Source organism: Amia ocellicauda, chromosome 22, assembly GCF_036373705.1.
Source record: "Amia ocellicauda isolate fAmiCal2 chromosome 22, fAmiCal2.hap1, whole genome shotgun sequence".
Lineage (NCBI taxonomy): Eukaryota > Metazoa > Chordata > Actinopteri > Amiiformes > Amiidae > Amia > Amia ocellicauda.
Window position 1 is genome coordinate 12,187,802 of NC_089871.1, and position 12,069 is coordinate 12,199,870.

General features: G+C 40.6%; 1 protein-coding gene across 2 annotated transcripts; it reads right to left on the reverse strand.

Moving 5' to 3' along the window:
• Nucleotides 1-1,819: 1,819 nt before the first annotated feature.
• Nucleotides 1,820-11,208, reverse strand: fstl3 (follistatin-like 3 (secreted glycoprotein)). Of its 2 annotated transcripts, none has more exons than XM_066695823.1 (5): nucleotides 10,625-11,208; nucleotides 8,210-8,395; nucleotides 4,327-4,542; nucleotides 3,861-4,088; nucleotides 1,820-3,563 (listed from the first exon to the last, which is right to left on the reverse strand). In XM_066695823.1, exons 1-5 carry the CDS (start codon nucleotides 10,698-10,700, stop codon nucleotides 3,511-3,513), a joined length of 759 nt encoding a protein of 252 aa, XP_066551920.1. In that variant the 5' UTR covers nucleotides 10,701-11,208; the 3' UTR covers nucleotides 1,820-3,510. The 2 variants fall into 2 exon arrangements, with proteins under 2 accessions (XP_066551920.1, XP_066551919.1); XM_066695822.1 differs by having other exon boundaries at nucleotides 3,852-4,088.
• Nucleotides 11,209-12,069: the final 861 nt, after the last annotated feature.

Genomic DNA, 12,069 nt, shown 5'->3' on the forward strand with positions numbered 1-12,069 from the left:
TTTATAGTGAGTACCTTCCCAAGTTGTACAAGTTAATTAGTGAACAATAAAAGCTCAGTTTACCACAGTAGTTTCATCCCGTGATGCTTGATAAAATACTGCGTGGAGTATACTACATCCATATATACAGCATCCAGACTCTCAAAGCTCTATGTAAGGTTATGAGACCAAAATAACAATTGTTATGTAACTAAACACAGGACTGACATAACTGGACTGGACAGTCTGTGGGCAACCCTGCTTATTGCCTTCACAGAGGGGCAAAGGCAGCATTGACATCTACAGCACACTGACTGACTTTTGCTTTCGCTCCCATCCAACTGTATGAGAAATTATGGCTTCTCTTCTGCCGAGGAGGTAAGCCAGCACACTTCAGCCCAGAGCTGCCTTTGAACAGAGCGAACGTGAAAAGGGTGACATTCCGTTCTAATCAATAACAAAAAAAATATATAGAAATATATGAAAATAAAGGTTTTGTTGAATGGAAAAATAAAAATAAACATTTTCTGAAAGTCCTGTACGGCATTATTATTGCTATTGAGAACACATTTAATTTGGTCTTTCACAAAAGGGTACTTGGCTAGGAATACAAACATCACCCAAAGTTAAAACAGATGCTTGCACAGTCGGGAGTGCCTCTTGGAAAAGGGAAAACAAGGCAGGAATTTAATACAGGAAAATGACTCACAGCCCTCCAGGCCCTCACCTCATCCACCTACATCAGGGGCTTTCTTGCTAGGACTGAGGGGTTGGGGGCAGATTTTCTTTGTTATGTGTCCCACCCTCTGCCTTTCGGGCCCTATGAAATCAATGAATTTTGAAATGGACCTACTGAAGCCTTTATATTGGAAATAGTTCTCACAATGTATGGTTTTAAATTGACAAGGAGGTGTGTCCATCTGGCACCTGCCCCGGACCACTGTAGCCCTTAGCTGCCCAATTCCTCAAACCCTCTGGGCAGGACTCGGTTGCATCCAGTCCACAGCGTTCGTCTGCCCTATCTGTCATGGAAATCGCGCAAGTGCACTTGGGTGAAGATTAGATGTTTACAAGGCATGAATGCTGCATTGGACGCGGTCAGACCTCAAAACCGAACGCTGTCAACAACAAGCGATGTCTAGCAAACATAACGAGGAACACAAGCAAGAAGGAAGCTGCCTAAGGCCGCTATTTTATTCCCCTCTCCAAGATGGACCTGTTTGGATCACACTTGATTAGATTTTAAACTGATGGGCAAGCCAGAGCCAAAATGCATGGTAATGAATATTACAGAGTATCTTCTTTCAGGAAAAATGTGGAACAAGTTTCTGAAGCAATTGGGCAGGGCTTTGCTTCAGTGTAAGTGGAACCACACTGGTCCTATTTAGTAAAACACAGATCTAAGGTAAGTGTTAGCTTAAGGGTGTTTCTCTGAAGATATGTGATAAGGAAAGTGTTCATTCACAGACCACTCATATATAAGGTTTCCAATCATATATGTACCATCCAGGGACATCAAGACTGCTGGGACATTTGTACATTTGTGGAAACCATGACAATGGTTTTGATGCTCAGGTGCACAATTCACCGTCTACACTTTCTTATTTCCAAATAAAATCCATTGTCAGGTTTGTCATCATTATACTGAAACAATGAAAAATATATAGATTGTATTTATACCTGCACCTGCTGTCATGCGTTAGATGTGAAAGTTGTTTTTTCCAGTTGAAATTGACCTTATATTTATGTAAAATACATGCAGGGTTCTCACCCTTCTACAACTTAATATATCTCAATATGTCCCTGAAAAACCCTGAAAAAAAACAAAACAAGCACACAATCAAGATCATGACAAAGAGGTTTATGTTGGGATAAAATAGCAGTACAAAAATACAAAAATAAGTTGATACGTACATTTGGAAATTCAGTCTCATGGTAAATACAGTTCTATTTACAAGCAGGTATAATATAGGTTATAGCACAACACATTACAAGAAACAGTAGATTAGAATTCATTATCCATGTCACACATGAACACAGTTAATGAAATTAGCGTCACAAATTCAAATCACATACGTTTTCTTCTCAATAAATATTTTAATTTAAAGGAAGTCCAAATTGTGTTCAGTGTGTTTTTTACATACAGATATAAAATCCTTTTCCATTCAAAAACAAATAAAATGAGCAGCATGTATTTTTAAATCAGTTTAGAAAAAGGGGAATTCCTCCATTAAATAAGATGTTTCCAAATAACACTGGAATTTATTTAACAAGAAGGGAAATTAAAATCTTAAATCTGTAAAGAGCTGATAAGGAACATATGAAAAATATGATTTCTCCCCAATCTAAAGATTATAATATATTTATGTGGATAGAGGACAAACAAAGATAGCAATCGGTGGGACACTGCCTGGCTGATAAAAACTCCTACGTCTTTGCGGTTTGGGTTGGAATTTGATTGCAGTTTGATCAATTCGATTGAGTGTTCGATTGAAGTGGTGGACTGCAGCTCAAGTCTTAACAGTCTTCATTAAGAACTATTAATACAAAATGTAAAAAACATGTAGTTTGGCACATTACCAAATACTTAATTAAGAAGTGAGAACTGTAGGAGATGAAGGTTGAGGTAGCCCCAGTGTAATGCAGAGAATCTCTCTCTATTAAGCTGTCCATGGTTTGAGACAGTATGGCAAAATTGTATGTATCATTAAAAACTCAAATTCTACTTTCTAAATATTAGAATATTAATAAACTCAAGAAGGGTCACACTGTTTTTTAATCCTAAATCATTGTGGTTCCCCGTTTTCTGAACACTAACTGTCCGTATCATCAAATTGAAATTAAACAATTAATAATTGACCTGATTGGTATATTTCTGTTTTACTTTAATTATTAATGTAAAACATTTTGATATACATTTTTGAGAGCTTTATGAACACAGCACAGAAAAAAACAAAATCAAAAACATGAGAAAAATGTAATAAATATAGCTCTAAAAAAAGAGGGTGTGATTCGTATACATGAAAAACAACAATATACAAATACAAATGGTTTTTCATAATTTTTGCTCCAATAAATATCCGTGGGGTTTTATTTACAATATTCACATTTCAAGCCACCTTCGTCCCTCTTCTGCTCGGCTGGTCCCTAATATAGGCCTCCGTTTCTTGGGAAATCAAAACTATCAATGTTGGAAATGAAAGATGGCAGCAATTCTTTTCTGATAACATCTCACCCTGAAAAAAATGTAGGTTCTTCAATCTGGTACTTATAATTATCTTGGTATCTTATTCTTAACTGGGTTGTAAAGTGACCTGTAATTGGATCTCCCTTTTTTAAAACAAGTGCGGTTATTTATCTATTACTTGGAAGAATCAGATCCTCTACTCTCATTATTGTGCAACAGATAGGTGGGTGTGTGTCTGTCTGTCTGACTTCGTCCATCTGCTTTCCCTTTGTTCCTGGTCTTCAGAAAAATCTCAGTCATCTGACCTAAGTCAAGGACTCGCCTCTCTGCTGGGGTAGCGCTTCCTACACCGAGTTTTCCTCGCTCTCATCTCGGCCCAGGGCATGTTTCGGTACATCTGTAGAACCAAGAAAGAAAAGAGAAAATAATTATCCACTGGTTTGAACTGGAGTCAGCTAGAATCAAAAAATTAAAACATTTCACAAGGGAAACGGGGAATAAACTAAGCAGCATGCAGAAGATAACTTTGCTAACAGGATAGATGTTTCTGTACTGGGGGTTAATCTTCAAATACAGTGCTGTGTGGTTCTATGAAATAAAGAAAGGGAAAAAGGGGAAAAAGACGTGTCCATGAACTATGTGCGGAGAAGACATGAGAACATCGGGGGATTCGCTGCAACTCAACTGGTCTTACGTGTGCAGTAGCCATAGTGGCGGATGCCGATGGATCTGCCCAGGAAGCAGGTTGCCCGTCGCAGGTGGCAGGCGCTGGGGTAGGTGATGTTGTCGTTGCCGCAGATGGGCTGCTCAGATGCCATGGGCGGGGGGCAGGGGGCCGTGCGACACATGACGCAATGGGCGCTGTCGGTCTGGTCTGTCACACAGGTATGAGTGCCCGGGCACACCACGTTGGAGCAGGACTCTAGGAGGGACAGAGGCAGGGCACAGGTTAGGTTTTTGGTGTTTGGGACGCTGCGGATGCTCTGGCTATTTTGGGAGGGGGGTAGATTAGAATGCTGCTCTGATTCCAGCAGTTTGTTCAACAGCAGCTATGTAAAACCAATACACCTAAACATCTCCAAATGGACAAAAAACTGAAGAGGGATCAACAATAAGTTAATTATTCATATCCCCATAGCCCCCTGCTGGCACTCTCTTACTTTTGCACTCTCCCTGGTACATGATCTCCAGGTCGGGCTGCCCCCGGCACCTGGCCAATAGGAGCGCGCACTCGTCCCGGTAGGTGTGTCCGTCAGCGCCGCATACGGGCTGCCTGCGCGTGATGTTGGAGCAGTCAGGGTTGCAGGCGCAATGCGGACGGCCATTCTTTATCCGGCACACCTTGCCAATGCCGCAGTCCACCCCGTCACACGTCTCTGTGGGACGAGACATACAGAGAGTCACACAGGCTGAGGGTTGTCTGACCTGCAGCGATTCTGGAAACCACAGCTGAGCTTGGATCCAAACACGTCTTTTTTTAAATATTTTGATCAATTAACAGATTTAAGAGGATGAGAAAAATGACATCCAGATGCCAGATGCAGATGTTTGCTTCTGCTGATCCCCCTTGAAATACACCTCTATGCATGCATGGAAAAACACACAAACACATCCTTACATGCATAAAAATGTCTGTCAGCTAAAAATAAATAAAAATTAAAAGTGAAATAATTATAATAATGCTAAAATCCTGTTATGTGAATACATCATTCAGAATGTGATTTTTTGGTTTTAAACCATTTTATTGTACTTGCCCTTAACTTGCAAAACCTTGTAAATTCTGACAAGAACCTCTGCCTTTTAAAATAAATATTAAAAATAACATTATTATCATTAACAATAATTACGACAACAACAACTCAATTAGTGTCCCTGAAACTTACTGTACAGAATGAGAAAGAATGCCCCCCCACTCGAGAAACTCTACGATTTACTTCTTATTTTAACACTTCTTCTTCTCTGATGCAAACATGATGGCCACATAGACTGTAGCCTGACTGGGAAAGTGTTTTTAAATTAATCGCAGGCCCAATTAAAATGATTTATTAGCTGTCATCCAAACTTTTGTTCTTTTTAATTAGAATATTTATTCACGGCTGGCAGTACTAACTAAATACATGTGGCACGGGTTTAAGTTTCTTTGTTCAAATTTGGAAGAGATTTACTTGGTTACTTTGGTCTCTGTTTCAAGTGGCTTCCCCGGATCCCTTCAGTCTGGGCTTCTCTGGCGAAATGAAGGTGCTGATTCACATGGTAGTTACATGGTGTTAACGCAGTGTTTTGACGAGCTGCCCTGTGACATCACCTTCCAAAAATGTGCCCAGAGTCAGGCGACATCGCCGAACGTGTATGTTCTACAACCGGTCACAGGAAGCATGTGGTGGAGGATGTTTGAGGCCCTGTCATTAAAATTCTTACAACACAGTATGATTCAGTCAGATCATTACGAAAATATTGTGACTATCCCTCTGTGTGTGTGTGCTCTTGTCTGTTTGTGTGTGCGTGTCTGTGCGTGCACACTTGCAAATGCACAGAAGGCAGATTGATGTGTTGTGGTGCTCAGGAGACACTCAGCTGATGGCATCCCAAAGCACATGCGTGTTCCACATTACAAGCAGCCATGCATCTTGGTAGCCAGAACAGACATGTTATGTGTAAAACAAGATGGACTGGCAGACAAACATCTGGCTGCATTGCAGAAAAACTCCATGGAAAAAGCAAATGAATAAGTGAAATCAGTTTTGGATTTGAAAGATAGTGCTGTCGACTCTGATCCCCTATCCCATAAAAAGAGGCATTGCTTTATATTGCCTCTGCTGGGAGTGCTTTAATATCCTGTTATTCTCCCTTTTGTAATACCCCCCGGCCACACAGGTTTCTATACTCTCGGTCTGAGATGATTTGTATTATTTTTAACAAAAAAGATTGGGGCAGGGAACCAGCATCCGTTAAGTCATAACAATGCATTGAGCCATCCCACATGTGCGAGATTACACGGGTATCCCCCATGAGGTCCCTTCTATCAAAAAAAGTGATAACGGAAAGCAAGTGCCATGAACCCCTTCCAACCCAGCTAGAAAAAAAACCTGAAGGCCAAATTCTTGTGTGTGATATCTGTTTTCCTCCAGATCAGCCACATGACAGTATTGACCATTATAAGGAACAGGAGTCTGTGCATGTGGCAAGCATTTATTTTGCGGTAGAGCAGAATTCATTCTTTTCTTCGAGAAACAAGCCAACATACTGGCTTTCCAACAAGCTTTGGGGAAGAAGTAATTCAGAATGGATTAGAAATAAGCACGGGGAGGGCTGTGTGTACTGCCAGTTTCACCTCACTCAGCCCCACTTGTAAAGTTGGTGCTTGGAACCACTGCCCAGCAGGTATTGTGTACATGTGTTTAGGATTACCAAGCGTGCTTTCAACCTCAGATATGGTCTTGGGCGAAGTTTGGCTCTTCTTGTTCGGTTGGTGTGGCTGAAGAGAAAACATTCTCGGATGCACGCTTCATGAATTGAAGGTTTGCCTCAATGTAGTTGCGGCCTGCATCGGTGGGGCCACACTTCCCTACTGTTACACATCTAGGTGGCGACTTTACAAAGGTCACGCAGACACAAAAGGTTTCGAGAATGCCAAAAAACAATGCAAAGTGCCGAAGAGCAAAGAGGGATGAATGTACCAGGTTGCACATTGTCCCCACATGTGCTGCAAGGATACATTTCTCACAACAGTTTGTTTTTGATGTCAGCTATAGCTTGTGTTGCTCAGTTTGCAAAAAACACAGAAGGAAGGGCTTTGGTTGTGTAGTCAGACACATTCACGTGTTCACACAGGGCAAGTGTTGGGGGGCGATTGGAAAGCTGCCACATTGTGTCACCCCTCTAAAATCAAGTTAAAAAATCAGCCATTGAAGACAAATTCCGCCATTTTCTGCTGCCATACACAATTTATTCTGCTTTTGTCATTCTAAATTTTCAAATTGTGTTGTTTTTTGTTTGTGTGTTTGTTTTTTACTATCCATACATTGACTTGTACTATCCATACATTGACACCTGTAAACTTTTACAGTCATGTTAATTTATATGTTTTTAGAATCTGTGGCAAATCATAACCGATCAAAAATACCAACGAGAAGACTAGCACAGTGAAAATCGACATCAGACCCGTTGACGTCTCCTTATTACAATGACGCCAAATACAAATCTGTTACTGGCAGAAACTTTGCTGGAAGCTCAGGCAGTGATTTACTACACTCAGACATTTTGTTTTGAGAGAAACTTTCAAAGGCCCCTCTCTACTGCCCCCAGAAGAATTCACAACTTGGGCCAGTGATTGGATTTCAGATATGCAAGTGCTTTTGCAGCCTCAACTAATGAAAACCTAAAATATCCTCAAGTGACCCCAAATACCTGGCTGGGTTTTGCTCTGGTGGAATCTACTTAAAACAGCTGGATGCATTTGGAAGAAACATCTGGATCTGATCCACAGCACAATAAAAACTAAAAAATCCACATATAATTCTGGACACTATATGAACAATATAGGACTTTGGAGAAAAACTGCTATATGGACCACCCTTTTATGTTGGCAGTGGCTTGAAGCAACAGTGAAATGTACCCATCTGTTGCACTACTGTAGCTTTCCCCAACAATTAAATCTGATTCTCTGTTCATCGGCTGTGGTGGCAAGACACAGGATGAAAAAGGTGCTTTCATACAAATATTTCTAAGCCCACTGTGGGATACATTACAAGGTCTCAATATTATGATCAACATTCAAACAGTGCCATATCCCTAGCTCTCACAGCAGCTGATCCATAAACACAGTGCCACCCTATGCCCCCCTGCAAGGTGGAAGAGACAAGTGTTTCACAGAGAGGAAGAGTGGAAGAGTGCTACTTTCTACATATATAAACCAAGACTTAACACTTTGCTGGCATGAACTGGCCCTGGATAAAAGACATGCCTGGATAGAAAAACAAAGAGAGATGTTTCTTTTTTTTTTCTTGTTGCTGTGAAGAGAGAGACCCTCTGCGTTGGCGTTACCTTTGCATGGCTTGCACGATACGATCCCCAGGAAGCCCAGCAGGCTAACCTCGTTGATGGGCAGTGTGCTGTTGGACCAGGCTGTATCCAGACTCCCATTGCCACAGCACTCCTCGCGGGTCACCCCCCTCATCAGCACCATGGCACAGCGTGGCTCCTTGGCCTGTTGCAGCCAGCACATCCCCGCTGCAGAGAGAGAGAAAGAGAGAGAGATAGAGAGAGAGAGAGAGAGAGAGATCAGAGTCACACCTCTGCCCGGAGCACAGGACTGCAGTAAGTACATCTTTCCAATAACTAAATTTTTTATTCCCCTCCCATTTATTGTTCTGCCTCCTAAGTAATACAGGTTGCAGTCTGGACTGGTTGGGGAATGCTACAGGGGAATAATAATGTCTAGGTTAGGGCTCTGGACTCATTACTGGAAGGTTGTGGGTTGAAATCCTGGGTGGGGCAGTGCTGTTGTACCCTTGAGCAAGGTACTTCACTTCGATTACTCCAGTAAAATGCCCAGCTGTATAAATGGGTACAAATGTAAGTCACCCTGGATAAGAGCGTCTACTAAATAACAAATAATGTAATGTAATGTAGTTCAGTGGCAAAAAATGCAGAAAACAAATACCTTTTTATACAATGTGCATTGAAACTGGATTATTACTGAAATTGCTGCAGAGTCTCCTGCATCTGTACTTATTATAACTCGAATGTTGTGTTAAATGTACCACATTTTATGAATAAATAAATAAGCATTTTATTGACTTCTGTACACTTAAAGGAGCACACTGAATATTTAAACTGACACTTCCACACTTCTTTTATGCCCCCGTTAGAATGTTAATTTAGCATGATGGGGGAAAGGGTTTATGATGAGTTACAAAGCCCATTCAACTTTTTTAAAACAGTATTTTCAGGCTCAAAAACACTCTGCAGCAATCACTGATATAATGGTCCAATGAAGCTACTAATTGGTTAGTGGCCAGCTCCATTTGTGGTTGACTTAAATCAGACAGATTATGCAATGCAATCTGCAACCTAAGAGTCAAAGAGGACCATGAATTACTATATGCAGACTCTAGTTAACCACATCAGCACAGCTGTATTTTAAGTGTATTCAAGCAAACTATGAAAAAAACAATCCAATCCGTTAAAAATAAATACACACACATACATGCATGCATGCATTAACAAACAGCAGCAATCAAATATCAGATGAACTTTTTTTGCTTGAATGGGGCATAATTGTGTTTGCTGGTTTAAACATTGGATTGGACGTTTAATGTTGGACGGACAAACAAACAAAAGGAGGCAAACAGGCTGCAATCATGTGAACCTAGGCCCACTTGGTCATTCAGAAGGCTGGGGGAAGACTGCTAATTTCTCGATGGAGGCAAAGCTAGTTTTCAAGCAGCTTAGCGTACTTGTTTATGTCTGCGGGTGGAGCGGCGAAGGGATCATGATTTATTTGCACATCTGGTATTTATAAATTCCGACACCTACATGAAATCCGTCTCCACTCACTGTTTATGAGAAATAATGAGGGGATTTTGCCCACAACTTGCCAACAGCAGCATCAAGGGCATGTGATCACCAACCAAAGACACCAAACCATGGAGAGACACACTTATGAGTTATCTCTTGACATTTTGAAATATATTAATTAACTGTGTTAATGCATATTGAATTGAAGTAAACATTTATTTAAAGAAGTTGATGACATAGGTCTTCAACAAATGCAATTCGTTTTTATTTATTACATTTGGATTGTAACTGTGACATTTATAATTGCGTCAAGGCGTAATGTGCCATGTTTTAGGCCATTCCACCGGCTCCACGCACTTTTCCCTTCCTCTTGGTGAAACATTTGCGATAAATCCGACACAGTCATAGATCATTTCTTAACAAACCCCCGTCCAAAAAACAGATAACACACTGAGTTATAGTGAAAATCCCTATCATTATTATTACACTCGTTTTTTACATGCGCGCACCTGCGCACTGAGGTCAGAGTTGCGCTCCCAGGCGCGCGCTTCAATTTCATTATTAATATAATACTAGTAATAATACATAATATAATATTGAACACTAACTTATATTATATACACATCTTAGTATTATTGCATCATTATTGAAATATAAGTCAATTAAACGATTATGTTTATGTAATGCTTTTCACTTTTCGGCATTTAAATGAAGGACTGAGATGGATTCACCGGTTAATAATAATAATAATAATAATAATAATAATAATAATAATAATAATAATAAATTAGACTAGAATTGCACTGAAGGGATTCCTGTAATGTGCAGACTAATTAGAAATGACTTACTGTATTCGTTTCTTAAAATAAAACGAAAGAACCCTTCGTACTAACTTTCTTTTGTGTTGTTGTTTTTAATAGTTAAAAAACAAATACTCACCATTCGCAGGGCAACGTCCAATAATCTCCCACCAGGCGACGAAAATCACAATATTAACGGCAATTAAAATACTCATGTTGTAAAGCACTGGACACTAATATTTATCAACTGATTATTTGTAAGAAGTGAAATATATGAAGTATTCTTAAGTAGTTTGTAGTAAACTGCCAGCGATGTCCTGATAGCCCTTTCTTTCTCTGTTGGATGAACAGGACCCAAACGGCAGCCCGTATAACGGTTCAAGTCCGGCCTGACTTGTTGGTTTTGCTGATGGCTGAGCTCGCTTTGCTGAATGAATGTGTGTAAGTGATCCTGCGCCGCCTCTATATAAATATTTTGGCTAGACTGAATGGTGCTGCTGGGATGGGCGATGCATCCAGCCAGTTGCAATAGTGGGGAGGGCAATGTCTGCTGTCTGACTCAAAGCACCAACCAAACGACCCCGTGCATTGGAAGCAGTCTACTACACCGCCACACATGAGCAGAGAATGGGCCTGGTCTGTGTCCAATTTCTTTTTTTTTTTCCCCCCCTTGTACTTTTTTATTTTTTCTTACCTCTGTCCCGCCAAAACATGGAACATGGAAGCCTCCCCGTTCACACGCCTCCTCCGGCTCTGTGTTGGTGTAGTAAAAATGATTTTGTTTGTTCTGCAGACGTTGCCCGCACTGGTGTAATCATAACAAATACAATCCACCACACACAATATGGAGTAATCTTACTACAGGGTTCCCTTTGTCCCACCTGCTACACAAAGACAGACCTCTATTTGTGAATCCTTATTTGTGGAGATACACATACACGATTGCTCTGTTATTTAAGAGCATGTGTTAGAAACTGGGCACCTATATTCTTGCACTTCGTGCTTATTAATACAATTAAGTTGCTTGTAAACTGGTTTTAACTTTTGACTACTGGTACAGTACAACACTGATCAGAAAACAGTAAGTGCATGAAAAGTGGTTACTATCAAAAATATGGTTTTAGGACAGGAGCTGTGTGTGCAGAGTGATTTTAGTAGCAACTTGTGGTTCTACACATGTCACACTGTCACAGGTTCATTTTTCTGGCAATGCATCCCTGTTGTCACTCCAGTACGTCACTGCAGATAGCCCTCGGACAGTGACAGACTGCTTTGGTTTATCTGTGATGTATTCCTCACTAAATCTACTCTGGTTGCTTTTGCAAGAGTGGGAGCAGACACGCGGACTTATTACAGTAATTATTATAGTTCAAGTCTGGGCATTTTCCCATCGGAAAGACAAAAATAACAAAAAATAAATAAATAAAGAGAGAAAGAATAGATTGTTTTATCTGAGGTGAACATTACGCAAGGGAGGAATGAGCTCCCAGCAAACCCCGGAGTTGTTGTGCACAGAAATAGGCTGGCGAGTGTATTTCGGCAGCTCCTGTCAAGTTTACACACGACTAATTTGACTAATCAGCC

Bases quoted from the DNA above. Each gene is read 5' to 3' on its own strand.
- fstl3 (XM_066695822.1), bottom strand. From the start codon at position 10,700: ATGAGTATTTTAATTGCCGTTAATATTGTGATTTTCGTCGCCTGGTGG. The intron at 4,543-8,209 runs GTAACGCCAACG...CTCGTCCCACAG, and splicing joins ATCGTGCAAGCCATGCAAAG to AGACGTGTGACGGGGTGGAC. The intron at 3,564-3,851 runs GTTGAGTTGCAG...TTGGTTCTACAG, and splicing joins CTACTGCACACGTAAGACCA to ATGTACCGAAACATGCCCTG.